Source organism: Pezoporus wallicus, unplaced genomic scaffold (genome assembly GCF_028554395.1).
Source record: "Pezoporus wallicus isolate ANWC-B61680 ecotype Strahan unplaced genomic scaffold, APGP_CSIRO_Pwel_v1 contig_7011, whole genome shotgun sequence".
NCBI classification, from domain to species: Eukaryota; Metazoa; Chordata; class Aves; order Psittaciformes; family Psittacidae; genus Pezoporus; species Pezoporus wallicus.
The window spans coordinates 1956870-1984727 of record NW_026638234.1 but is presented as its reverse complement, the minus strand read 5'-3'; the positions used below and the strand labels follow the sequence as shown (position 1 = coordinate 1984727).

The 27858-nt window shown below is 38.4% G+C and overlaps 1 protein-coding gene across 1 annotated transcript; it reads left to right on the top strand.

Moving 5' to 3' along the window:
• Positions 1 to 245: 245 nt before the first annotated feature.
• On the top strand, positions 246 to 21921 carry IFNAR1 (interferon alpha and beta receptor subunit 1). Its single transcript, XM_057410127.1, has 11 exons — positions 246 to 297; positions 8873 to 8993; positions 10432 to 10625; positions 11305 to 11462; positions 12602 to 12749; positions 13662 to 13776; positions 14604 to 14806; positions 15912 to 16066; positions 16884 to 17037; positions 19424 to 19578; positions 21038 to 21921. Exons 1-11 carry the CDS (start codon positions 246 to 248, stop codon positions 21263 to 21265), a joined length of 1683 nt encoding a protein of 560 aa, XP_057266110.1. The 3' UTR covers positions 21266 to 21921.
• Positions 21922 to 27858: the final 5937 nt, after the last annotated feature.

Below are 27858 nucleotides of genomic sequence, written 5' to 3'. Positions count from 1 at the left end.
AGCTCTCCGCGCCCGCGGAGCACCCAGCCTCCCTTCCTCTCCTCAAGCGTGTCCCATTGCCGCCACCGGACAGTAAAAGCCTGAAGGCCCACCAATGCCCCAACATCGGCCGCTCCTCACCCCACGGAACCTGCTGCTGCCGCGCCTGCCCGGCCTCCACCCCTTCCCGCGCATGCGCAGCCGCCCCAGGCTTCCGGTAACGGGTGCGGGCACCCTTAGCGCTGAGGAGTAGATGGGTGTGGGTCATGGCGGCGTTTCTGTCCTGGTTCGTGGTCGCGCTGCCTCTGTGCTGGGCAGGTGGGTCCCGGTGAGCGGGCATGGCACCCGGATGGCATCTGGGGTTGTTGTCCTACCCGTTCTCAGAGGGTGGGGTGTCACCGGCACCCATTCGCGAAGACGTGCCGCTGCGGGCGGTTCTGCTGCGCTGGGAGAGGGAACGTGGTCCCGGAGCCCGTTGCGGGGGGGTGCAAAGGCCTGCAGGCTTTGGGGTCTGGGTAGTGTGCCTGTCTGCCTCGGTAAGTGGGGCTAGGTTTGTGTCGAGGGCCTGGGGTTCAATTCCAGAGTTCAGTAGCTGTCTGCGTCTCGTCTGCCTTCATCTGGCTCCGTCTCTTCAGGCTTAACTTGCTATCTGTGAGCCGTAGCGGCTGTAGCTTGAGTGGGGGACAAACAGGTTTTGAGTTTTATTGATTTGCTTTTGCTTTGGGTCCAGTGGGGGTCCGCAGGGATGGTCGGGGATCTAGAGCATCTCTTATGAGGAGAGATTGTGGGAGCTGTGCCTGTTTGGTCTTGAGAAGACTGAGAGGGGATCACATTAATGCATGTAAATATCAAAAAGGTGGGTGCTAGGAGGATGGTGCCAGACTCTTTCCAGTGGTGCCCAGCGACAGGGTGAGGAGCAGTGGCCATAGACTAAAACGCAAGAAGTTTTATCTCAGCATGAGGAAGAGCTTCTTTCCATTGAGGGTGGCAGAGCACAGGAGCAGGCTGCCCAGGGGGGCTGTGGAGTCTCTCTCTGGAGACACTCAAAACACGCCTGGATGCATTCTTATGTAACCTGCTGTAGGTGCCCCTGCGTTGGCAGGAGGGTTGAACTGGATGATTTCCACAGGTCCCTTCCAACCCTGATGATTCCGTGGTTGAAAGGCATCTCAGTCTAACCTGGCAGAGCCTGAAGTATAAATGAGGAAATCAGAGTAGTAAAATTTCAGGGCAAGGATTTTTTCCTCGCAAGATGGTAATATGTGCCTCTTCTTCCTTAGGCAGGAAGAAAGAACTATTGAACAAAACCTTTCTCAAGGGGGAAGTGTTGTGTAGCCTGGATGAGCTGGGCTTAAGTAAATTATCTTCCTGCATACTTAGAGGATATTGTGACATGCAAGAGAGAGTATATGTGCTAAGCTAGTTTGAGTAATGGAAATATCATAGCTGTGGGCTAATGTGTGCATGCTGCTTCTGATGCCACCTAAACTCTTGATTTCTGTAGAAGAGTGTATTATTCTAATTCAGTGCACCCAAAAGAAGACTAGAGAGAGGCTGTTTTCAGTGGTCTGCACTTTGCATTCATGATAGCATACAGAGAAGCAGCAATGGAACCTCTTTTCTCTCTTTGTTTTCTTTCAGCCATTTGGTTTGTAGGTGAATTGTTTGTGCATCAGCCCCAGATTTCATCCCCAGACTGGAAGCATGTGATACATGCAGCTACTTTGATCAACCCGCACATGTTATATCAAATGACTAGCATGCCACATACTAAGTTTAAAATTGGAAGTAACTGCTCTGCTACAGTGACCTCTTGACTTCTACCTTGTGAAAACCAGCAGTTCTTTGCTGCGCCTGTAGAAAAGTTCTTGCAGTAAGAGTTCTGCCTGGTTCTTTAGAGCCCCTGTCTGCTCACAGAACCAACAGCAGTCTAGTTGTTCTGGTGTGTGTTTGGCTGTGGCATTCTGATTTTTTTTTTTTTTCCCTTCTCTTTTAATGTCACATGTAACAGGCTTCCTTTTCTTCCTATGCGGAAAGGTTGACTTTAAGTATGAGGCAGAACCAATGGAAACTTTGTGTGATAATCATTGAGCCATTATGTAGTCGATGGGATTTCCCCTTTGCCTTCTCCTGAAGGAGTATACTTTTGTCTGGCTAAGTGATGCTGAATGTTTGAAAGTGTTTTGAAAGTGATGCTTCTGTCTGGTTCTTGTGATGCTGAATGTTTTTTTGCTATTCTATAATGTTATTATTTTTAACCATCTTTTATTAAAAATATTACTTAAAACGCTATAAATTGTGATCTTTATTAGAACAGTTCTGTATTTATTTGAGTTCATTAAAATTTGCCAGGGGAAGGAAGATAGGCAATCATGCTAAAAGCTTTTCTTTAACCTCTTCTTTTCATAAAGTCTTATCTCTTAGTGTTGTCCTGAACACCAAAGTGTCGTTATGCTTTAAGTGAAGAAACATTAATTCAGTTTAAATTTCTGGCTTTTAAAAATTGATAAAATAAGCCAGGAAGATGTCATGATTTTTTGGTATTGCTTTGCATATCTGGTTTCTATCTAAATAACAAATTTTTTTCCGGTAATTAAGCTTTACTGAGTTTACTCCTTCATTCCTGGATGGTTGTTCACTGGGATATAAGAAAACTAATTAGAGAAGAACACACAAAACACTGAAACTAAGGAGTATTATGTAAAAGGATGGTTGGGTGTATTGTCTATGCATGTCTGTAGTACTGAGAGCAAATATCATACTAAATGAGTTTCTGCTATACTAAAGTAAAAGGCTGTTCAGATAGAGGAGCTCCAGTTGCATGTATTTTGGTTTAGTATTGCTTTTGAATCTATGTTGTGTATTAATATCTTAAGCATATTGGAAAAGATAGTTTATGTATGATTTTTTTCCCAGCTCATCAAATTTTTTTAACAGCTCACTGTCAAGAGGGAAGGATGTATCAATTGGGTTCTGCTAGTAATACGCATGATAGAACAGTGTAAGCTTATTAAATCCAGGTATAACTAAATGGGAGGAAGGAGCTCACAATGGCTTTGAAAAGCAGACGTAGGATTGAGAAGTATCCCAACAAACTGGAGAAATACTCTAGGAAAAAGTATGCTAGTAGTGGAAAAGGACATGTTGGGGCCTTTTAGAGAGTATGACAAAAGATGGTCTAAATATCAGTTCAAGGGAGAGGCAAGATGCAATGTTACAATGCCTTGTAATTTATGTGTAGGAGTTTAAGTGCAATACTGTATAAACCCTCAAAATATTGGGGCACAGCAGTGCTAATTAGAATGAAGATGTTGTGTCATGTGTTTTATAAACTATGTTTCTGTTTATTAATCTCAGCTGGAGTATTGTAATTTTCTGAAGCATGCTTTTTAAAGCAAGTTCAACCATTTGGAGAGAATGCAAAAGAGAACAATAAAAGTTATTCAGAAAACTAGAAAATTTGCCTTGAAAACTAAAAGAACTGTTGCTGCCATTCAGTTTTTATTGTTAGTCATGGTTAACATAGTTTTCAAGTATGACTGACTTAACGAATAATACGCTTTAATATCTGTTGAAAAAGTTACATGGGCTAAATGTGCTTAGGGGAGATGTAGGCTTGACTCTGGGCTTTGCAGTATGTAAACTCGTGGACTATGAACAGCAGCTAAGCAAGTGTCCTTGCTGTAAGGAAACTTGGATCTGTTCTGCAAAGATTCAGACCTCCAGTAGAATCTATTAGGAAATCTGTTTTGGGAGTTATTTGCTTTTGATTTACAGAAAGATTTCTCTAATCTCCAGTGGTAAGGATAGCAAAATATTTCAGGTCAGACACCTGTGAAAAATAGATTATTTGGTGGTGAAAACCATAGGGCATCTTTATGCAAACATCTGTTGTGTATGTAGAATTGGCCACCTGCTTGCTTCAGTGTGAAGTACAGGTGACCTTACAAGGTTTCTTACAGCTTAGTTTCTGTGCTTCAAATATATGAATGGGTGATTATTAAGTGTTAAAATTTATAGAATCACAGAATGGTTTGGGTTGGAAGGGATCTTAAAGCTCATCTAATTCCAACCCTGCTGCCATGGGCAGGGACACCTTCCACTAGACCAGGTTGCTCAAAGCGCTGTTCGACCTGGCCGGGGATGGGATATCCACAGCTCCTCGGGGCAGTGTGTGCCAGTGCCTCACCACCCTCATAGTGAAGAGCTTCTTCATAATAGCTAATGTAAATCAAATGGAATTGATTATCATTTAACTTTTAACAAATTTCAACCAAAGACATTCCTCGGAGTATAAAAATTACAGCTGTCTCTCTGATTAGATCCCTCTTTCTACCTGCAACAGGAGATGAACAGATGAAAGAGCATAATTGTGACCTGGAAACCTCAATAAATAGGTATTTGAATAAGATATTTGATTTTGTGGTAAAGATAGTTTGATTGTCAGTCAGGACTGGGAGCCCCTTCTGAAGCAATCATCTGGTTTCCTTACCAGGGCAAGGAGGAAAGTATCTCATCAAGCTTGAGATAGGTCTACAAAGAGTGCTGGGGGGGGGGGGGGGGGGGTGGGTGTCCAGTCCAGTGATCATCTACAGCAGTGGTTAGGTATGAATGAAAAATCAAGTATATAGTGACACTTCACAACATAGTGTTATGGCAGTCTGTAGTGTTGAGACTTTGTATTTCACTCTTGAGTTCATAAGCCTGGTAAGGGTTGAGCGTTCAGAGGGTCCTGAGGGAAGGAATTCCACAGGTTGACTAAGTATCCAGTAAGGCAACAGTTCAGTTGTTTGCTTAGAGCAGAGTGGTGCTTGATTTGATGCTTCCAGCTTAGTGCTAAGACAACAGCAAACAATCTTTGGCTGCTTGCGTTCTTCATGCCACTCACTAGGCGTCTGTAGATCTATCACGGCTGCCCTTCCATCTCATTTTCAGGCTGAAGAATCATGTTCTTACTCCTCCTAGGACCGAAGTTGTTCCATATCTTGGGTTGTCCTTGTCACCCTTCTCACTCTTGTTCTGTTCTATAACAAGAGTGGGCACTCTAGAGCTGCATGCAGTGTTGGGAAATAAGTCTAAAATGAATTTATATAATGACGTTAAGCTTTATATTTTACTCCCATAATTTCGTATGAGTTTTTAACTTTCTTCCTTTTTGACCATTGCTGTGCACTGACTGTAAGTGCTCTCACACTTGTACATTGTTGTTGACCATAACACTGAACATTTTCAGAATTTCCTGAATTGTAATTGGTACCCGTTACTTTTAACCCTGTAGTGGATTTTAAGTTAATTTTACAGGTGATATCTCTGAATAATATGTTTCTGTTTATTAAAGTAAAGGTAGTTGTGTGCCATTGAAAACAGCTCTTAATACCTTGTTTCAGCAGTTTGTAAGGAGGATTAAAAAAGGGTAAATGTCAAGTTGGAGCCCAGCTTTGTTCAGAATTGCATGAGGAAGTTCTCCGAGAAGAAGGCAATCAGACCCAAGGCTTGCAACAGTCGTCTTTTGGGCCTGTGACCAAAGCTGTTCTGGAATAAATCCCTTTAGTTCTCCGTGTGTACTCCTACTGCAGGGCTGGAATACTGTATCTTCTTCCAAATGTTAGAATCCAGACCTGTTTTTTTACAATACTGTTTGTATCCAGGGAGAGGATATGATTATTTCCCGTGGTATTTACCAGCTTTAACAAAAGCTGGCCTTACTTAAACATTAGTTGGATGTCTTACATAAGCATGCTTTGTGTAGCTTGGCAAGAAAGTATACCTTGTTAGAGCATGAGTCTTGAAACCGTTTTGTTTCTGCTTCCAGGCTTCCTTTTTCCTATTTGACCTCAAATGAAAAATATTTATTGTAAAGCTTTATGCTGTGTATAAGGTAAGGATTTGAAAACGTGGAAGAGCTCCTTTGGGAGTGCAGTGAATATTTTATTTCCTAACAAGACAGACAAAAATAATAGTCTTAAGATACAGTAGCATTTTTTTTTTCTATGTTGGAGCTCTGTAGGTGCATTGTTGTTCTCAGCTAATGCTACGTGTTATCTAACGCTATGTTTTTATGGTTTACTCTGAGGTTTTATGTTGTTCAAGGTAAAGAATGTACATTGGGAATCTCTTGTTGTAAAGACTTCTAGAAGTTTAGTACTGCTGTGGCACGTTTTTAAACCTGGTATGTGTGCTACTAGAGAATTCCGGAAACCAGATCTTACTTTTGGTCTGCTTTAGGAGGCTATTCAAATGTCAGAGGTTGAATCACATTCCAAAAAGATGGTTTGAAACAGGTTTTTCATCATACTGTTAAGTAAGATAAATAAACAGATTGAGTGTATAAATTATATTTTTTAAGTCTCTGCAAATATATGAATACACATAGTTACAGGGAGAAGCACTACCCTGCCCTTTAGATGTCAATGATGTCAATCTGTTGATGTTTCTTTACAACTGAAATTGAAGGTGGTAATGCTGTATCACGACACTTAAATAATCTTCCACTGGCTCATGAAGCAATTAGTCTTGCTAAGCAAGATTATAACGTTCAATCTCTCAGTTCCTGTAGGTGGTGATATTTTTCAGACAAATCTGGTGGCTCTGACAGGCTTATACTTTCTATGGTAATAGCAGAATTGTGTGTGGGGGGTGTGCTTTAAATTATGATTATTATTATAATTATTATTATTAAAAGCCAGTGGAACTTTTTTCTTCCAGACTTTTTGATTCTTAATGCAAACATTCTCAAAGTGAAAATAATGTTTTCCCATGAAGTGAGCATTTCCTCTGTGAAGAGCTATAAATATTCAAAACTGCTGGTTTTTTGGAAAAATCTGAACTAGCTGCCTATGTTATCATAAGCTTTTTGGCTGAACTGTAGCCATCTGTTAGATAAATATCTGAAAAAAATAGTTGCTTGCTTACTTATTTTCTGATGATCAAATGTAGTTTGGCTCTCTCTGGGCTTTCAGCTTAGAGGAGTAACAAATTAATGCATTGTGGAAGAAACTCCTGTAGTGGGATCCACAGGGTTTTATTGAATTACTTTTCTTTCACGTTTTGTGCTTTCAGGAGTCATTTACAAAAGTCTGTGCATACCACTTCAACTCCAAGACTTCAAAAAGGTCTTGGAGACTTCAGTTTATAGATCACTTTTCCATATACCTTTCCTTTTCATAAAGAGAACTTGGTCATCATGTAAAATATGAAACAGTTTTTGCAAGGAAGGGCCAGTGTGAAAATCAAATTCAAGATAACCCATTAGATGTGCAAACAGACTTTGGTTGCCCAGGAGAAATAGGATGTATTTATTCTGATTTCTTCCTAATATAATCAAAAAGCAGTTTCAGAAACATGGTCACTAACGTATGTTTTTAGAAGTTGTAGCCATTGGGAGGTGATTAATAGTGTGACACATAACTGGTTAAAAATAGAGAGTCAAGCCAGAGATGTCCATGGTGATTTGATTTTTTAAAAAATTATTTTGTTGAATTTATTATTTTTTCCCCTGATGTGTTAGAAGATTAAAGTGCATTCTTAGAAGACAGAGGTATTTGCTGGCTAGATTGTACATAGCCTGGGTTGTCAGCAGTGCCTGGTATAGGGTAGCAGGCAGAAGGATTTAGGTGAAGCTTAAGCTTTGTAAATCTGGATATTGTTGGTTGGTGGTTTGGGTATAATTTTAGTGGCTTCTGCCTGAGGTTTCTTCAGTTCACACGTATTCCCTGTGCCTTCACACTGTTTACCTTTGCTCTGTAAACCACAGCCTGGTTTAGTTTCTCGTAAAGAAAACTTCCAGTCCAGACTTTCAGCCCTGATTAGAACTTTCTTGCCTCACCGCTTTGAAGCAGTGCCATATACTGCTCTGAAGTAATTCAAAATAAAGTACCTTAGAAATAGCTGGATAAGCTTCAGTTTCTGTAAGAACTGAAAACTGTTCTGTAAGAACAGTTTCTGTAAAAACTTCTGCCACAGCATTGTTAGCCTCATTTGGCCTTTGATACTTGAATTGTATCTCGAACGGGACACCTAGGATTCTGCATATCTCAAAGTTAATGGTAAAAGAGTCTTCTTTAGGAAGTGGAATATAAGGCAATTATGAGGCAGTTGGGGGTTTTAAAGTATTTTTGAATGGTGGAAAATAGAGGAGAGAGCAAGCTCTCCAGCAGATGATTCTAGCATACATGCTTCCCTCCTGTTGGCAAGCTGCCAGTTAAGCTTTCTCTTGTCATGGGCTGGTTCTTCCCTTGATGTTATGGACGTTCTTATGTGTGTCTTGAGATTTAGCACCTGCCCTCCGTAAGTCCATAAGCACTGCTCTTTGTGTAAAAGAAAACCCAGGATTACTCTGAACAAGATACAAGATCTGCCATGCGATGAAGTATTGCATGAGGGGTTTATGCTCAATACATTTAATTTATGGGAGTAACACGTGACATAAAACAAGTCTGCTGCGTTCAGTCTGTTTTGCAACTGTGAAATGACAGTGTTAGGTCAATCCCGAGCAGTGTGCAGCTGAGATCCAGATGTTGGATCTAACTAATAAAATATGAGCTTAAAGGCATTTCAGACTGCTTGTAATCAAGAGAACGCAGGCCTTGAATGTTACAACTGTACAGACCTTTTTTAAAGGAGTGTGGAGAGAAAGATTTTAAGCACAGAGGAAGGAGCTGTGTAGTCAAACAAGGAGAGGAGCTACCTGATGCACCTCTGATAATACATATCTTGAGTATATACCTCCCGAGCTATATATTGAAGTGTCATTTGAGTAGTGTGGTGTTTTCTTAACTCTTACGTTTTTTGTTATCTCACTGTAAAACTACTTTTTTAACAGAAGTTATTCTTGGGAGTCACGTACAAAGTATTTATCACAATCTTTATATACCTTTATGTTACTTTCTTGTAGGCCAAACTAATCTGAGGAGTCCGGAGGATGTTCAGGTCTATGTTGTAAATACAAATTTCACTCTAAGTTGGAACTACACTGGGAATGATACCAATGTGACATTTTCAGCAGAATACAGGTGGTAAATAGTAATTTTATTCTAAGCCAGCAATGTCTGACACATATTTGTGTAGAACAGCATATTAATTAATTACTATACTTCTCAATACTGTCACATAAAACTCCTGGAGATGGTTTGAAATCCAGAAAGTAGAGGCTGGGAAGACCAAGTCTTGAAGTGGAATCCAAGCATTGTCCTTCATTTCTCTAATTCATATTGAAAATTAGACTGTTCACCAATTGTGATGTGTTATAAATGCAGGACACCCCTAGTAGTAATGCTTAACAATCAAGTGGTTCTTTGAGAAGATTAACCTGTGCACTAAGAAATGCAGTATTTAGATTTATTTATTCTCTGGTGATTTGGATTTGGTTTAGTTTTTTGGTTTTCTTGGGGGTGGGGGGCATGACATTGTGTGTGTTTGTTTTGCTTTTAAATTAAGGTACATTGTGGCCACACACACAGATTTTGAGAGAATTTTCAGTGTAGTTTTTGGGTAATTTGTCACTGTTTATGAATCTAGATTTCTTGTCTGCAAATTTTAATCACCAGATGTGAAACCATATTCTTAAATGTTTCCTTGGTTTTACACATTTGGTACTTTTTTAATATTTATATTTTTCTGACAAGAAACTAACAAACACACAACGTTCTTTATTTTAGGATTGCCTAGTGTATAATTTTAGGTTTATTTAAAAAGAAAAAGCCAACACCAAACACTTCCTCATCTTCAATGTGTAGATGAAAGAGCTGCTTTGAAAACAGTTTTATTTTGTCTAAAAGATAAAATAGGCATTGAGGATAAACAATTACTATTTCAAGTCTGTGCCTCTTTTCTGGTCAGGCTGTATTTAATCTCTGTATGAAATGTCTCTTTCTTAAATAAGGTGTGTATGTTTGTTAACCCACAAGAAAAATAGCTTCTATAAAGCTACTTATTCCAACACTTAGTGCTGAACTCCCTTTTTCTCCTTTCTTTTTTTTCCTCCGAATCTACATTCTTTGCTGATGTCAGAATTTGGATTTATTTTTGCTGCTTTTATGCTCTTTTAAGCACATCTTGCCATCAAGACTTTTAAATTTCTTCTGACAAATTATAAAATCCTTGGCAGCCTAGGATTGTGTACTAAGGATATAATTGGATTTTGACCATTCTTTGATGTGGTTTTCTGGTACCATGTGTTTATGTGGTAAATAAAGCAAGCTGGTGTCAGACTTTTCAGAGTGACAGTTAACTTTTGGCAATAAGGTTAACTTAATACATTAGTAGATTCAATTAATTAAAATTGCAATATGAATTCCAGAGTAACTAAGTAGATAAGATTGATTGCATTGGTGTTGGTGATAAAACAGCTTTAAACGGTGTGACATTTACTAGCATTAAGAAGAATAGGAAAAAGAATCTCAAGACTTAAATTGCATCTTAGTTTCATTTTGGGGTGTGTTTTCTTTCTTACAGGTTTGAAAATACTGAGACAAATGGAACAGAGTGGAAGGGGTTGCCTGGGTGTCAAAATGTTACTTGCACAGAATGTGACTTTTCCTCAGCAATAACTGAATACTATGATACGTATCATGTGCGTATAAGGGCTGAAAGAAGGGAAGAAGTGTCTCCATGGTCTAGCACTTTTGAAATGATTCCATATTTTATAGGTATGAGCTCCATATATACTGTAACATTAAATGTTCTTCAGGACATTAATGTGGAAAAAATTTGTATGGGTTCCATTGCTCATTACAACAGGAGCTGGTGGTTTTCTCAATCTTAACATAATTTAAGGTGTTTGCAGGTCATGGAGTGTTATGATTCTCTCCTTCCAGAAAGGGGAAAACATTGTAAGTGATGTTTTTTCCTGACAATTTTCTGTCAGTCTGTATTTTTCTAGAATTCAGAAAAATCCTTTTTGACATTGGGCTTTTCTGGAAGTTTTCTTCTAACCTTGTGACTTTTCAGTAGTCACAGTATAGTATGCTGCTGAAGCCTTCCCTCAACATTGGATTGATTTCTTTGAGCTAGGTTTCTTGCCTTGCATGTTTGAGAAAAACTTATGCTGATTTTCTAAAAACCATTTAATAAGTAACACTGCATTTTGACTCCATTGCTTTTAGAACCAGGTAGCAGTGCATGGTTGTTAGAATAGATTTCTATTAGGTACTGACTGAGATTCATGAAAACTAAGATCCTATAGGCAGTTACTGTGATCTTGTTGTTGTCTTAGAATAGTTAAAAATAAGATACTATAGGCAATTAGTATGGGTTTATGAATGTAAATTACTTTTTTTTATTTTTTTCAAGTAATTATGCTTGACTTTTTTCTTTTAATATTTGCAGCTCAGATCGGACCCCCAGGAATAGTGTTGCAGTCCATGAATGGAGTTATAAAAATTAAGGTTTCTCCTCCAGAAGAAAATCAGGTCCGAAAAATGTGGATAACCCCTCTAGATTTTAAATATAAAGTAGTTCTCTGGGAAAATTCATCAAATTCAGAGGTATGATCACTTATTTTATTATTACTTTTTAAACTTAACATAACTGTCAGGGATGCACTTTAATTGTTTCATGCTCTAAAATAGAGTGGTTTAATTAGGTAACTGTGTATAACTGTTATGCAGCCTAAAAATTGGGAGAGGGTATTTGCTTTTTTGGTTTTGTTTTTACTGGAGGATTGCCTTAGATATTTTGTAAGAAGAGTCTCTATTTCTATGAACCCGATTTCCAATGCATGAGGAAGAAGCTGAAACTATCTCAGATGTGTTGGATCAGGAGCCACCCTCAGCCAGCAGGAACAGGGAGGGAAAGAGTTCAAGGCAGTGGGAAGAAGCATTTACAGTAAGGCAAAGATATAGGGGAGAAGTAAGAGGCTAACTTGATCTTACCGAGACCATACAGCTTGACTAAAGCTGTCAGTATACTGTTCTGTGTCATTAACTAAGGTCTCTGTTTCTACACTGTAGGTTGGGGTTTTTTAGGGATTCTTTTGCAGTCTTGAATTTGTGAACTAGTTTCCAAGCCATAATGTGCATCTCATACAGCAACTCCAGTTATTCTGTAAAGACCAAAGTAGAAGCAGTCTTTCTTTTCCCTTATTCTTTTAGGGGAATGGGTGCCAGCTAGATTAGGGCAGGAACTAAAGAGTATCTATGTTCCTTTTGAAGACCTAGTTATAATTACACATCAAAGTGTGTGGGGAGGAAGCTTTAATTTAAGTACAAGCTGTGTACAAAGGTTAGTCACTGGAAAGTCAGGTAAACTGAAAGCAGAGAGGTAGCGAGAGAGGGAAGGGGAAGTTTTTGCTCAATTAATTGAAAGATGGAAGTGTACTATTTCTCTTCTGACTGTATGCCTGAATCTGTGTGGTGAGTAATGCATTATGTAGAGCGGTGCCACAATCCCTCCACACTTTCATGTGTTTAAAGGAGCATGATGTATTCCTTCCTTTCAGTCACGTGGCTAAGTTGGGACTTCCCTTTAGCATTTATTCAGCTTGCATATTGTCCTCAATTCCCTATTTTAGCACTTTCAAGGCATAATATATAAATGGGCTGAAACCTGGAGAAGGGATAAAAAAAGTACTGCTCATAAGGAAGAACAGTTCTCTTCAAACGCTGTTTGCAATTGTTTCTTACAGTTCAGAAGTCAAAGTATTTTTCCTACTGACACAATTGATGATCTTGCACCAGACACTACCTATTGTTTGAAAGTTCAAGCAACTCTTCCTTTGGAACTGCAGGAAGGTTTATTCAGTCCCATTCATTGTATAAAAACAACCCGTAAAGGTACAGAGTAAAATCATCTTATCTTAAAATGATTACTTAAACTGTTGCAAAGTAAATTGTTCTAAAGCAATAGAAATAGGCAGAAGTACTACATTCTTATTCATTTTGGTATAACAGCAGTCTTGACAGTGATGTAAATTTTCTATTTTAAATCAATATAAAATATGTCACCTATCAATATTAGCCTTAGTAGTACAAAAAAGATTTTGCTCTGAGGCAGATTCTATCCATTAATTTGTATTGCAAAAGCTACTTGCTGTATTTTGGAAAATTGAATATTTGGATTTGTGACTGAATCAGGAGGAAAGGGATGTGTATGTAGGCAAAACAAAAGCTTTTTGTATACTTGGCAGTAAGTGAATGCATATGAAATTGTGCTAACCTTAAAGTAATATTGTTTTTTATGTAGGCCTTGGTGAATTTATTATTACCGATTTTGAAGAATGGCTTAGTGGCAGTTTGCTACCAGTTGCTTGTTTTGCAGGTCTAAATTCTTTTGTGTGTGCTTCAGCTGGGAGTTTAAGTATTTCTAAATGTTTGTTTCAGGAAAAAAATTACTGTCAGAATGTCAAAAGTCAAACATTAGATTGAATGGATGGTACATCAACATTACTTCATGTTTATACATGTGTATTTTACATGTTTTTCTCATCAAGTTATTGCTGAACCAGGTTGTTTCTACTAATCTCAAGTTTCTTAATTTTTCTGAATTAAGTAATTTTTGTTTTTACTAAGGGCTTAATATGCTGTATATTATATCACTGACTTTGGTTTGCCATCTTTATAATGAATGAAAACAGACTTTTTTTAAGTATTGGACCATTTACATGAGAAATACCCATTCAGTGAGAAATTGTTGTACATAATATAAAACTTTCCAGTAATTGTATGTTTCCTTTTTATTTTGAGCAGTGAATGACCTACTCTGTGCAACAAATCTGAGGATTCTTGCTTTGAATATGGAATTTCATCTACATTGGACTAATCAGTATAAACAACATGTGAGCTACAACGTACAGTATCTCATGTGAGTTAAAGATTTTCCATATCTCTGTTTAAAGAGGCTTTGTCGTACTAAATGCCATCCATTGTATTTTGCAAATAGTTACTAGAAGTTAAAGTGAAATACTTACAAAAAGTAGCTCTTCATTGTTACATTGGGGTACCTCATCTGGACAGTGTGGCTTTTGAAAGGATTGCATGTAACATCATATTCTAGAATTTCAGGGTACTAGGCTTCTTTAAGAGTGTAAATACCAGATGGAATGGGCTACTAAATACATATTAAGTTGTAAAAGATGTTTCCATTGCTTCATTAGAAATTAGATGAGTAGAAGTGGGTAAAAATGCAGGTATTCAAGGTTTCAATTGTCAACATGTTTGATTACTTCTGGTCAGATCCCAGCATGGAAAAAAACCCATCACATACATAAAACTGTATCTTACTATCCAGTTGTCGCACAAATATTGTGGTCAGCACCTAAATGAAGCAGAGAGAAACCTCTGTCATTCTTTCAGAATTCCTTTGTCATGACAGAAAAATATTCAATGTAATGGAACTATATGAAAACTTACTTGGATTTTAAAAATTTATAAAACTGATACATAATCCTTCTATTGAGGCTTGGTAAAGCACTAATTCATGTTTCCTGATCCAGTTAACTTCATTGTTTCAGTTATAAATGAAAAAATGATATTCCAAATATGAGAAATTTCTAAGAGGCCCATTCTTCCAAAATTAAAACCCCCCTAAGTAACTAACACAAGTCAGCATGCTCTTCCTCCCCCCCCCCCCCCCCTTTTACCCTGAGTTCAAAGGCCTCATGTCAAAAACTATTAAAATATCTCTTGCAGTGGGTATCTGAAGAAACTTCATGATGATTACTCAGTGAAGTGGCTCAATGTACACGGGTGTGAAAACATCACTGATAAACAATGCAACTTTTCGTCTATCATCACTACTACTTATGGATCTTATTACCTCCGTGTGCAGGCCATAAATGAATATAATAGATCATGTTTGTCTAATGAAGTAAAAGTAGATCCTCTGATAGCAAGTAAGCAACGTGTTTTCTTAAATTTACATTTCTCCACAAACTTGTACTTAATGCTGTTCTTTGCAAAAAGAAACTTGCTAGATTAGTGAAACTGAATACACAGTTCCTCTACAGAAACTGTTGTGAATCCTGACCTCATCGAGTTAAACAGGAGTTTTTTTCCATTGTCTTCTCCATTCAGCACAGCCAGTATTTCACTGTATTTAGAATATCATTTCCTTTACAAAACTGAACCATAAAACTGCCTTTATGTGGCATTTTATAATCTCACTGTGTACGACATTAATCACTGTGTGTGTTTGTACTAGAAATATCCCTAGTCTGACTTTTTCCATTCACAGGGAGCACATCTTTATCTCAGAAAAGTGATGCCAAAGTCAAATAGTTTCAGAATCTACTGCCTTTATTTTCTTGTGCATCATCTCTCATCTCCTCCTTCTCTCTACCACTGCACAGTGCACCCTGAATTTTGTGCTGATGCAGTGTTACATTCACATACAACCCTGAAGAGCTTCATGGAAAAGCAGTCTTAAAAGATAGTGACTTCTAAGTCAAAGATACACTTTCCAGAATGAAATTACAGTAATTTTTATCGTTGTTGTACTTTCTGATTTTTGTGAGAAATGTGACCTTACTAAAAGATTTGACTTCAAGTCAGTCATAAATGTCAAGAAATGTTTATCTCCAAAGTCTTAGTAATTAGATTATTCTTCAGTAACATAACAGACCCTAGGTAAGTAATGCATCAAGAGAAAACTCTCATGCTTCTCACTTTTCAACTATAACTGTGAAAGAGGGTATATATGAAAAAGAGGGTCCATATCCTGATGAGCTGTTTCACTTTGGCAGGCACAGAATTGATCCTATGGCCTGTGTATTTCATGTCACTGTAACTTGCAGAAGCAATATATGAATGTGGAAAGAGAAAATAACTGAAATATTTCTCAGGACTTGAGATTCTGAATAAAGCTATTAGTCAAGTTAGACTTTGAAATACACGTTCTTAAAAATGGACACATTTAATTTACAGTATGTTATGCATTTATTATTTTTATTATTATTATTTCAGTCTTATTTTTTTTTCTTTTTTTTAAAACATCTTAAGATGAAATTGGCCCTCCTGGTGTAAAGCTGGACATCAGTAATGCTTTGCTCCATATCCAGATTTCTCCTCCAGGAGGATTTGAGAGTGAAGTCATGAGGGACCATTATGACTTGTCTTACCGGGTTCTATATTGGATGAATTCATCAAATAATGAGGTATGAACTAGTTCAGTACTTAAAACAGTAGATAAAATTTGTTATGACTTAAATACGGAGTTTGAGCTCTCCTTAAGAAGCTTATTTTCAAAAGAGGCACGTATATGGTTTATCAGTCATGCAATTGATTTATTTTGCTTTGCTGAAAGATTCTTTTAAAAATCTGGTCAAGATGACTTTTATCACAAAGTAATTGAGATTTTAATCTTCTTCCATTGATGTGGCTAAAGTGTAATGATTTGCAGAATTGCACTGAGTTTTGTACAAACTGCTCAATAGCTCACTTTAGTATGGAAGTTGTAGGGTTCTTGTGCACTGTCTTTGTTACCATATGACTCTGTGCGCTGTCTGAATTAAATGTAGCTTCCAGGCTCTCAAATTCTTCTTTGTGTATTTGTAGTTTAGCTATATGATACATATGTATCATAAAACAATGAAGGCTTGCATGCTTTTAACTCATGTTTTAATGGATCTTTCCATATTCTTTAAATGCTACTTACAGTAAAATATTTTACAGTAATCGGTAAATGTGTATGTGTAAATGCATGGAAGAAGAAAACAAACTGCAACAGGAAAAGGTTTTGCTTTGCACACCACTTTGAACTGTAAAATTTCAGTATGGTGAAAGCAGTTGGTTTTTGCCAATAAGTGTTTCCTGAATGTGTTTGCTTAGGAGAGAGTTGTGTGGTTTCTTTTATTTAAGCCAAGCACAGAGCAGTGTCTGACCATACAGAATTACTTCTTCAGCAGAGGCCAAAATTCTAATCTATTTGGGTGACTCTTGCGTGTTATTCTTTCATTTTTTTTTCCTTTTCAGGAGGAAATCAAAGTGAAAGAGATAAAACAGACAATAGGGTCAATCTCTGATCTAAGACCCTCGACTTTGTACTGTGTAAAAGTACAGGCATTTTCAGAAGCTTATAACAAAAGCAGTCATTTCAGCAAAGAGGAATGCATCAAAACACCTGGAGGTAGGAAGAGTGTGGGAATTGTTACACCTCTGGAAGGAAAATTGTTAACCCTTTATAGGCTTTTGCAAGTCTCACTAGTTAAAAAACATTTGCAGCATGAATTGATGGCCTCACAGAGTTGGCACCTAGTTGGGCAGAGATGAAAAATGTCAGTCTTGTTACTTTGCTGCTCTGTGTTCTCTCCTACAGCTAAACTGCTGCTGTTCTGACCTGATCACAATTACATTTTGGTTATTCTAGAACACAACTCAGTTTAGAAATTATCTCAGGTTAATAACTGTAATGATTATGAATTACAATGTACAATGCCTTATTAATAGACAGGCTTTAATTTCCAGTGCTTTCAAGATATTTTAGGAGGATGCAAGCAATCACTAAATGCTGTTTTAAGGAGTACTTTTTTTTGGTCTTAATTCTGCTGTGAATTAATTGTATTCAAAAAAACTCCTGTGCTAAAGTGTGAAGAGACAAATCATCAGGCTTGTTATAACTGAAAACTTGCCTTTTGCAAAACAAGAATACATTTGTAGATGGATTATACTCAGAATGTAAGAGGCAGTTATCTGTTGAATTTAATTTGGCCAGTTATCTTGTATTAGCAGCTGTAATGCTGGAAACATTACTAAATACCCAAACTGCCTTAAAGCTGAGAAAATGTAATAATAGTAATGCTACTTTCTCATATCTTAAGCTTTTAGGATTCATTTATATTGTAGTCCTCACTGCTTTGTCTTTATCAAGCCTAAGAAGAAATAGAAGTTACTTTTTTACCTTCATAAGATAATTTATGTATTTTACTAGTCGGCCACTAGTTTTCCCTCTGTCCTTCTATATAGATATCTATCTATATCATATTACAATAATGAGGCTATTTAAGGTCAAGCGGTACATCCCAAGACTCAGTATTGAGAGACAGCCCTGTACTTCTTGTACATTCTTGTATCCCAGTGAGGAAATCTTTAATTCTTTGATCATTTGTACTAACTGGAAATAGAGATAAAAAGACCTGATTTTCTCAGCTTGTTTATTTGTAAAGTGTTTCCTGGTATGTATTGGTTTAAGTATGTTCAAACTCTCTTCAGTTTGTTTGTTTGTTAAAGAGATAGTGCCAGAGAATATGTTGTAAAGCAGAAGGGTGGAAAGGAGGAGGAAGCTTGCAAAACTCTTGCAACTTAAGCACTGAATAGCTCATGAATGTACAGATAAAAGATTTCTTTGACTACAATATTTTGCTATCAAAAGCTGGATTCTGTCATGTAAACTCCTTCTACCATAACGTCTCACCTTTAAGTCCTGGAATTGAGCCTAGCTTATTACAAGGTTTTCCATATTTCCTGGGTTAAAACAGGAATGCAGGACTATAGACTCACAGACTGGTTTGGGTTGGAACGGACCTTAAAGCTCATCTAGTTCCAACCCCTGCCAGGGGCAGGGGCACCTTCTACTAGACTAGGCTGCTTGAGGCGCCCCATCCAGCCCGGCCTTGAACATTCCAGGGATGGGGCAGCCACAACTTCTCTGGGCAGCCTGTTCCAGTACCTCACCACCCTCTTCATAAAGAATTTCTTGCTTATGTCCAATCTAAACCTACTCTCCTTCAGTTTAAAACCATTGCCCTTTGTCCCATCACTACAGCCCCTCATAAAACGTCTCTCTCCATCTTTCTTATAAGCCCCTTTTAAATGTTGAAAGGCCACAATAAGGCTTTCCTGCAGCTTTCTCTTCTCAAGGCTGAATAACCCCAACTCTCTTGGCCTTTCTTGCTAGGAGAGGTGTTACAACCCTCTGACCAATTCTGTGGCCCTCCTTTGGACCTGCTTTAACAGGTCTGTGTCTGTCCTATGCTGGGGTCCCCAGAGATGGATGCAGTATTCCAGGTGGGGTCTCACAGAGTGGAATAGATGGTGAGAATCGCCTCCCCATCACTTGTTTTCATTCAGCCCAGGACACAGGTGGCTTTCAGGGCTGCAAGCACACATTGCCAGGTCAGGTCCAATTTTTCATTTACCAATACCCCCAAGTCCTTGTGCCTTGGAGTTAAACCCTGCATGCACGCAATAGCACAATAGATACACATGCAGCAAGTGCTTCATGGTAGCTATGTGCAGCCTTTTTGTCCTGCTGTCGAGTAGTGAAATATAACTGGGAATAACTGGATGATCCTGTTTGGAAATGCCTGTGTTCTTACAAAGAATGAGTATTTTGTGCTGTTTTTTTAATAACTTTCAGATATTGGAATGGCATCATTTGTGTAATGATCATCATGGCTGGTTATAATACTGTGGAAATGCGAAGTGTACTGTAGCTGATTTGGAAATAATGTGTTCTGTAATGTTTGTAGTTCAAGAATACCTAGGCTGAACGTGTTTTACTAACTTTTTTTTAGATAAAATTTTGCCTCTGGTCATTTTAGCAACGTTTGTAATTGCCCTGATTGCTGTCTTCCTTGTGGCTGTGCCTTTTGGTTTTGCCCTGTATCAAGCCTACAGTAAAATCAGATATGTGTTCTTTCCATCATGCCAACCTCCTTTGAATATAGAGGTAAGATGAGATGTATTTTTCTTATTCGTTAAGCAGATGTATTTTTAGAAAAATGCATGCGAAATATTATTCAGAAGTGTTTAGCTGTTATCCTGTGGTCTTAGGGTATGCCAAGATTAATTATAGAAGTTTTAAGAGAGTGCAGATATGGAAAAAATGGGTACTGTTGATTTCTAGAATTCTGTGATTAGCAAATATTTTAAGTTCTATGGTTTTATTTCTATCTGTGCAAAAGAGATACACTCATGCCGGAGTGTGTGCATGTCTACCCAGTGTGATACTATGCTTTTGCCCTGCTGAGACCAGAAATGCTTTCCAGTTGTGTTACCTGGAAGAGCATGCTGTAGCTTTTTTGCCAGCCTTTAATGCTCAGAGGAGGTGAAAATGCAAGCCCAGTCTTTAGAGGAAATTTTAGTGTAGCAGGCAGCAAATATTTCTACAGTGTCCTGACCTACCAGCCTGCCTGGTCTCTAAAAAGGCAGGTGTTGTCCAATTCCCAGCTGAGCTTGGCACAGGTAGTACTTGGTAGGGATCCTGTTCTGAAATGAACAGGGCAACATGTAAGTATTGGTGTATTTTGAAATGCTTTTCACTGTGTTTTTCTCTGTGAGTCTCCAAACACTGATGTTGAGCACTGTATTACCTTCCTACATAGGTCATCATGCCATCATCTCACTGAAGCTCCTAGGATAGGCAGCATACGAAGCTTTCTGAATAAAGTGGTAATTTAAAACCAGTCTTGTAGTTTACAAGGGCAAATCTGAATTTAAGTTATTTGTAAGGCAGCATTTTAGCTGGTTTGTTTAGTAGAATGGTAACATAATTAATGCGTTACTGGTAAACATAATAACTGCAGTGCATATTTGGAAACTTTTGTGATGGGTTCGATATAAATGACCACTTCAAAGAATAGATTTAAAGCACATAGGATAGGCAGGAGTGCACTGTTGAGAGCTTTATAAGGCTTGCAGCAGCTTACTTCCTCTTCTTTGTTTCAAACTTTGCTTTATAACTGATGATTTGTAGACTTTACAAGCATACACCTCATTCCCATGCTACCATATGATCTTTGAAAATTGTCTAAATTAGGGTTTTTCTTTAGGTCTTCTGTGGCCTCATAAGTCTATAGTCAATAAAGTACCACAATTATATAGATGATTGACAGCTACAGGCATAGTGGAAGATTAATGGTAGTCATTCTTTAGTGTTCGATTTTACGAATGCAACTAAACTTCGCCCTAACTTTGAGTTTGTGAACTTAAGGAAACAAATGGTATTATAGGATCATAGAATAGTTAGGGTTGGAAAGGACCTTAAGATCATCTAGTTCCGTAGAAAACCTCATGATGCTGCTGAACATGATAAACCAGATTTGTACAGCTGCGGTGTTAAGCAGAATCATTATTTAGGTATTACGCATGAATGTTCATCTCTTTTTTTTCTGCTTCTTTTTTTGCAGGGTTTTGGAGGACAGCTTTTTAGCAGTCCTTATTTGTTAACTGCAGAAGAACCAATAGAAAATTGTTCTATAATTGAGACTATCATCACAGAAGAAGTAAATCAAATTGTTCTCAAAGATTACAAATCTTCTAAACAGAGAAGTCGAGACTCAGGAAATTACTCTAATGATGACAATACTTCAGGAAGCAAAGTATCAGAAGAAATGTTAGAAAAGGAAACAGTATAACATCTAAGACAATAAAAGCCATAATGGGACTGGCAGCATAATAAACATGTAAAAACTTTTAACTGTGACAGTAGCAGCTTAAGGAGAACAGTGTCACTTTGGGATCCTTGTCTTCAGGTTTCCAAATCTGCACTTTGTTAGTGGAAAGTTACATGCCCTCTCTGCTGCAAGATAACTGAAGTTCCATTACAGCACAGTTGATTCCTCATACCTTACAGCATTTTGACTGAGTCTTCATCATGTGAGAAAAAGAATACTGTCTGCGTAAAGAGGAGCAGATCTGCACACTTTATATATTTGAACCTGGTAACCTCAGCAAAAGTGTACTCTGTTCCACGAGAAGAATTTCTGAAAATCCTAAAGATTTGTTTTAAATGCCAGTGTGTACTGTGACAGAAGCCTTAAATTCCAGTATTGAATCTTATGATGTTTACACAGGCAGAAGGGAATAGACGCCTGATACAATTTTAGGAACTTTTCTGACATTCTCTTCCAGCCCCCTCAGGGGCAGTGCTTTTTGGTTCAGCTGGTCCAGAACAAGAGATGCAAAGAGCTCAACAGTAGCCTCAGTGAGGTAGCTGCTCTGAGCCTACTTGTAGAATTCCTTGTGCCCACTGGCATGTTCACATATCTGTGTCACTGTGTCAGGGTGCTCTTTTCCCCTCTCCATACTCACCCTATGGGAAAAGGCAGGTAGGAGGTTCACTTCATTTCACTCTGAAATTTTCCTTTATGGTAAAAGTTCTTTGTAAATAGAGGTTGGGTCAAACAGATTTTCACTGCATTTAGGATGAAAAATAAGCAGAAACTAAAATGACAAAAGCATGTTAAGAGGTCTTGTTTTTTTTTTTTTTTTTTCTGTTTTATGCATCTAATTGAACTGTATTTAGAAGTGTGAATCCTTTTTTTAAAAGGAGGAAACTTCCTTCTGTAATTAGAAGGACCAAAGCTGAGTTTAGAAAATGCCTTTTTCTAAGGTGAGGAGCTTTTCCAGCTTAGTCTCATTTTGCCAGCAGACTTTCCTTTGGAAAAAATGTAAGATCTGCTGCAGTAATGTTTCAGTTTTCATACCACTTTCTTCTGAAGTAATTTTTAAAAGTAGCTTGTTTTGTATGAAGAAATTGATTTAGAGTAAACCAGTTTTGAGCTTCATGTGGGCTATTGTTTATTGTAACAAACTGTTGGTATTTATATATGTCGGGTTTTTAATTTTGAAGATGTGATCTAATTTTATAAATTGTATGTCCCTGTGTTCATTGAAGAACGTAATACATTTTGCACATTTACTTCATTATCCGTTTCTTGGTTCTGTGTATTTTTGACATAGTGACGTTGATGCTACACTGTGGATATTTGGGAAGTTTCCCATAAGCCTTCAGTTATTTTTCCTTCCTAAAAAACCCAATGTGAAGAATATCATATATAAATTTAACTGGGGCTTATGTTGAGAGTGTTGCATGATTTAGGCAAAAAAGTGCTAATTCATTTTCTGAATCGGGGCTTAAAACAAGAATTCTGAACATGAGCATTCCAGTCATTGTGGTCTTTGGTAAACAGCTTCTGTCCATGGATTCTTGTGGGATACTTAAAGGAAAGATGGTATGAAGTTGTCTGTATTTGTGTGGTCTCTTCAGCATGATCTGAGTTTGCAACTTGTTGATGCAACTGTACCTCTTAGTGATGTATGCTGTAGCTGGCCTTACTGGATTTTTTTTTTTCTCCTGGACACCTTCAGTTTCAGCCTACTTTTCATATTTGTGATCTACTTCTGTAGAGTCTGGGGATATGCTTTCAATTGGGGCATTTGCAAAAGTGAAGCTATTCTAAGCACATGTACTGAAATTGTGGGTTTGGATTTGTTTTTTCCCTGCTCTTCTAGGGAAAATGTTTCATCCAGTACTTCAGTGGCCAGCTGTGGACTGTAATTTTGATGGCTGCTTTCTGTGACACAAGACGTTATTTGCCTCCTGGAGTTTTTACTCTCTAGATGAAAGCTATTTAATGTAAGGAATTTCACTGTCAGATTTCAAATGATGGCAAAGGACTCTACAATGAGTGTTCCTGAATTTGACAGAATTCATAGTTTGCAGGCAACCAACATTTTTCTTCAAGATGTAGACCCAAATGAGTGGTAATGAATATATATATATGTGCTTGAAGTTTGATTATAAGGTGGGCTACAGAAAATGTTGTATCGATACCAAGTCTTGGGAAACGGGAGAGGTGCCTGAGGACTGGAGGAAAGCAAATGTCACTCCAGTCTTCAAAAAGGGCAAGAAGGAGGACCCGGGTAACTATAGACTGGTCAGCCTCACCTCCATCCCTGGGAAAGTGATGGAACACCTTATCCTTGGTACCATCTTAAGGCATATCAAGGATAAGAAGGTTATGAGGGGCAGTCAGCATGGCTTCACCAGGGGGAAATCATGTTTGACCAATCTCTTAGCCTTTTATGAGGAAATAACACGGTGGATGGATGATGGCAGAGCGGTGGATGTGGTCTACCTTGACTTCAGCAAAGCATTTGACACAGTCTCCCCCAGCATCCTCACGGCTAAAATGAGGAAGTGTGGACTGGATGATCAGGTAGTGAGGTGGACTGCGAACTGGCTGAAGGAGAGAAGCCAGAGAGTTGTAGTCTATGGGGCTGAGTCTAGTTGGAAGCCTGTAACTAGTGGAGTGCCTCAAGTACTGGGACTGGGACCGGTATTATTTAATATATTCATCAATGATTTAGATGAGGGAATTGAGTGTACTATCAGCAAGTTTGCTGATGACACTAAGCTGGGAGGAGTGGCTGACACGCCAGAAGGCTGTGCTGCCATCCAGCGAGACCTGGACAGGCTGGAGAGTTGCGCAGGGAGTAACTTGATGAAATATAACAAGGGAAAGTGTAGAGTCCTGCATCTGGGCAGGAACAACCCCAGGTTCCAGTATAGGTTGGGGAACGACCTGTTAGAGAGCAGTGTAGGGGAGAGGGACCTGGGGGTCCTAGTGGACGACAGGATGACCATGAGCCAACACTGTGCCCTTGTGGCCAAGAAGGCCAATGGCATCCTGGGGTGTATTAGAAGGGGGGGTTAGTAGGTCGAGAGCGGTCCTCCTTCCCCTCTACTCTGCCCTGGTGAGACCCCATCTGGAATATTGTGTCCAGTTCTGGGCCCCTCAGTTCAAGAAGGACAGGGAGCTGCTGGAGAGAGTCCAGCGCAGGGCAACGAAGATGATTAAGGGAGTGGAACATCTCCCTTATGAGGAAAGACTGAGGGAGCTGGGTCTCTATAGTTTGGAGAAGAGGAGACTGAGGGGTGACCTTATCAGTGTCTATAAATATATAAAGGGGGAGTGTCACGAGGACGGAGCCAGGCTCTACTCAGTGGCAAACAATGATAGGACAAGGGGTAATGGGTACAAACTGGAACACAAGAGGTTCCACTTAAACTTGAGAAGAAACTTCTTCTCGGTGAGGGTGACAGAACACTGGAACAGGCTGCCCAGGGAGGTTGTGGAGTCTCCTTCCCTGGAGACATTCAAAACCCGCCTGGACTCATTCCTGTGTAACATTATCTAGGTGTTCCTGCTCCGGCAGGGGGATTGGACTAGATGATCTTTCGAGGTCCCTTCCAATCTCTAACATACTGTGATACTGTGATTGTTTTCAGTGTTGCCAGAAGAACCAAAACTAGAACTGTAGATGGAAATACTCATTCTAATACTTACACTGGAAACTTAAGTTTCTAAATACCTGAGGCAATCTCATTCTGATCTGTTTCAGATGTATCCAGAAATACTATAAAAATACTATGACAGCCTTTCTTACAGGATGCCTTTTAAGAGCAGTTTATTACAGTGCACAAAGGAACTTTGTTTAAATGTCATCTTTTAAATTTCCAAAGCCTTTCTAAAGAGTAAGACCCTTGAAGTGGTTTTCTTTTTCCTTGTTCAAAATATGTCTAACAATAGAAGCTAATCTTTATTCTCTGGTATGGAAGAAGCCCTGAGTGTGCTTCTCTTCACTGAAATTATTCAGTGGGATGAGATACAGTATTGATGGTAAAAATCACAAGCAAGTCAATCAAACCCAATGTTTTTGAAACTAGAAGCACTTGCCAGTGTCAGTACTGTGGTATACACATAATACCAGCTTTTGGGCTCAATATGATGGAGCAGAATTTTCCTGTCATGGGATTGCTGTTGAAGGGAAACCAGCATCTGGTAATGATTTTGCATATTGGGTCACATGCTGTGACTTTCCCATGACTTCTGCTTTTGGAATGGATTTTGTTACTAGGATTGTTTTTGCAAAACCTTTAAGATGGAACTAAACCACTTTTTGTTCTGGTTTTGGTTCGTTTTTATTTTTTTTCAGATTCTTTCTCAAGGCTCCATTAAAAGTATAATTGCAGCAAACTTTAAACTGCAGGTAGCTGATAAACAGCCACATGCAAATAATCAGTCTCAGTGCTGAGCAGTCATACTTAAGCTAGAGGAACACCAGACTTGACTTAGTCCTCCTGACAATCACAGTTTGTTAGGGCTACAGATAAGCCCAGAAAATTTCTACAGATTGAATTGTGGCACTGAGAGAGACCATTATTAAGGAAATTATTAAGGAAAAAAATATTCTTGATGCAGGTTGATATTCATCAAAATACAATGAAAATTCTGTGACACTTAACTTGCATTTCTTAATTGTCCACCCATCCCTCCCCCAGATTTCTCCATCCATAGCACCCAACTAAGAAGTGCAATGATATACTTTGAGAATCCCAAGACATCGGAAGTGCCACTTTTTGGTAAATGGATTTTTTGCCATTGCTGTCTGTGACAGATAACCCAGATTTTCAAAAGACTTAAGTGATTGATCACATACTGAGTATTTTAAGTAAATTTCTAGAAGTGTCAGCAAGATTGCCTGCAAGTTTTCTAGCAAGAGATCTTTTTTCTAGGCCATTAACCCTTTATTTACTGCAGATATTTGAATGATACAACTGTGGATACATGTGCAGTAGAAAACATAGTTGGTCTTTGTAGATCATCTTCTTCTTTATGTTGCCTGCATGCCTGATACCGCAGCTAGCTGGCAAGTGAATGTCACGCACATCTTGGTGAGGAGTGCTTTCCAATTACATTGATTGGTGGCCTTTGTAAATTCTTGTTTTCATCACAGATGATATTTCCTAGGTATCTGTTTTCCCACTGAGGCCAAAATTTGTACTGGCAGAGTATTTTGATTTGCCAAAAGATTCCAAAAGATCTTGAAATGCAGCTGTTACCTGTTTTCCCTTGCACAGGAAACAAATGTAATACCAGGAAATCCCATTTTTAATACAGACATATTTAGACTGTGGGAATTTGTTCAGTGATGTTGAATTGATGGTGCCAAAATGGCCATCTCAGCATGTGTTAGCAAGGACAAAATTAGTGTTAATAGTGGAGGCTACCACCATATAAGCAACACATGATGTAGTTAGTCTGACAGGAAATGACGGAATCGAGGAAACTTCTGCTTGACCATGTACCAATGTTGTGTCACGGAGACGCCAAACTTGAAAAGTCCTTATGCTTTTAACTAGTTGGGGTTTTTTTGTGTGTTTCTGGCATCCCAGAAATAATGTCATCATTAGTACCAGATCCAACGCTGTTGCCTCAAAGATGTCTTTTTCCTTAAACAGCAAAAGCAAAGCATATTCAAAAAGAAAATGGTGTCAGTAGCAGCTTTGCTTAGCTGCGTAACTGTATTCCCTTTCCTTCACCAAGTGTCATGTTACTGGCATTTACTAAACCTGGCAGGAACTGTTATCCGAAAGCAGAAGTGAGGATTTTTTCCCTGGCCTACTTTTCTAGCTCAGTGCTGGTACCTAGTGGTTTGAGCTCCCTCTACTGGACTCCTTACAGCAAATTAAAAATCCACAAAACAGGAGATGAGGTGGGAGGGACAAGGACACGGACAGTATTCAAACGGACTTGTAAAAATAATTATTTTTTTGTTTGGGCTTGGTTGGGTTGGGTTTGGTTTTTTGGGGGTTTTTGGTGTTTTTGGTTGTTTTTTTTTTTATTTCAGATTAATTAAATAATGTCTTAAAAGGAGACTGAGTTCAATTTAAATATACGAACTATTTAGCCAGTAATTTTCTGCCACAATGACCTTATCCTTAGAGCCTTGCCCATAATCCACATACATATTTGTAACTGACTGGCTATGTAATAATACAAAGCTGTGGATTTAAAGTATGTTATAATACTTTATAATACATATATTACATATATATAATACAATATTTTTGTCTCTCCTGTAGTTTCAAATGAGATTTAAAGTTCACTGTATAAATGTATAATTTTGATTTAAATGTATATTTTTGATTAAAAACATTCCTCTTTTATTAGTGACTTCTGAAAGAAACATGTACTTCATGTATGGCAGTTGTCTTTGTGCAATACATCTAGGTTTCATAATTATCAACAGCAGAAAGGTGGGTTCTGTTGCTGCTGCTGCTGTTGATGATGATATTATCTAATACCAAATGGAGAGAAGGCCACAGCTGTTTGTCAGTTATTTCAACATCGGGTGGCTGCTTAGGCATGTGTTGCCAGTT

Bases quoted from the DNA above. Each gene is read 5' to 3' on its own strand.
- IFNAR1 (XM_057410127.1), top strand. From the start codon at position 246: ATGGCGGCGTTTCTGTCCTGGTTCGTGGTCGCGCTGCCTCTGTGCTGG. The intron at 11,463-12,601 runs GTATGATCACTT...TGTTTCTTACAG, and splicing joins AAAATTCATCAAATTCAGAG to TTCAGAAGTCAAAGTATTTT. The intron at 16,067-16,883 runs GTATGAACTAGT...TTTCCTTTTCAG, and splicing joins TGAATTCATCAAATAATGAG to GAGGAAATCAAAGTGAAAGA.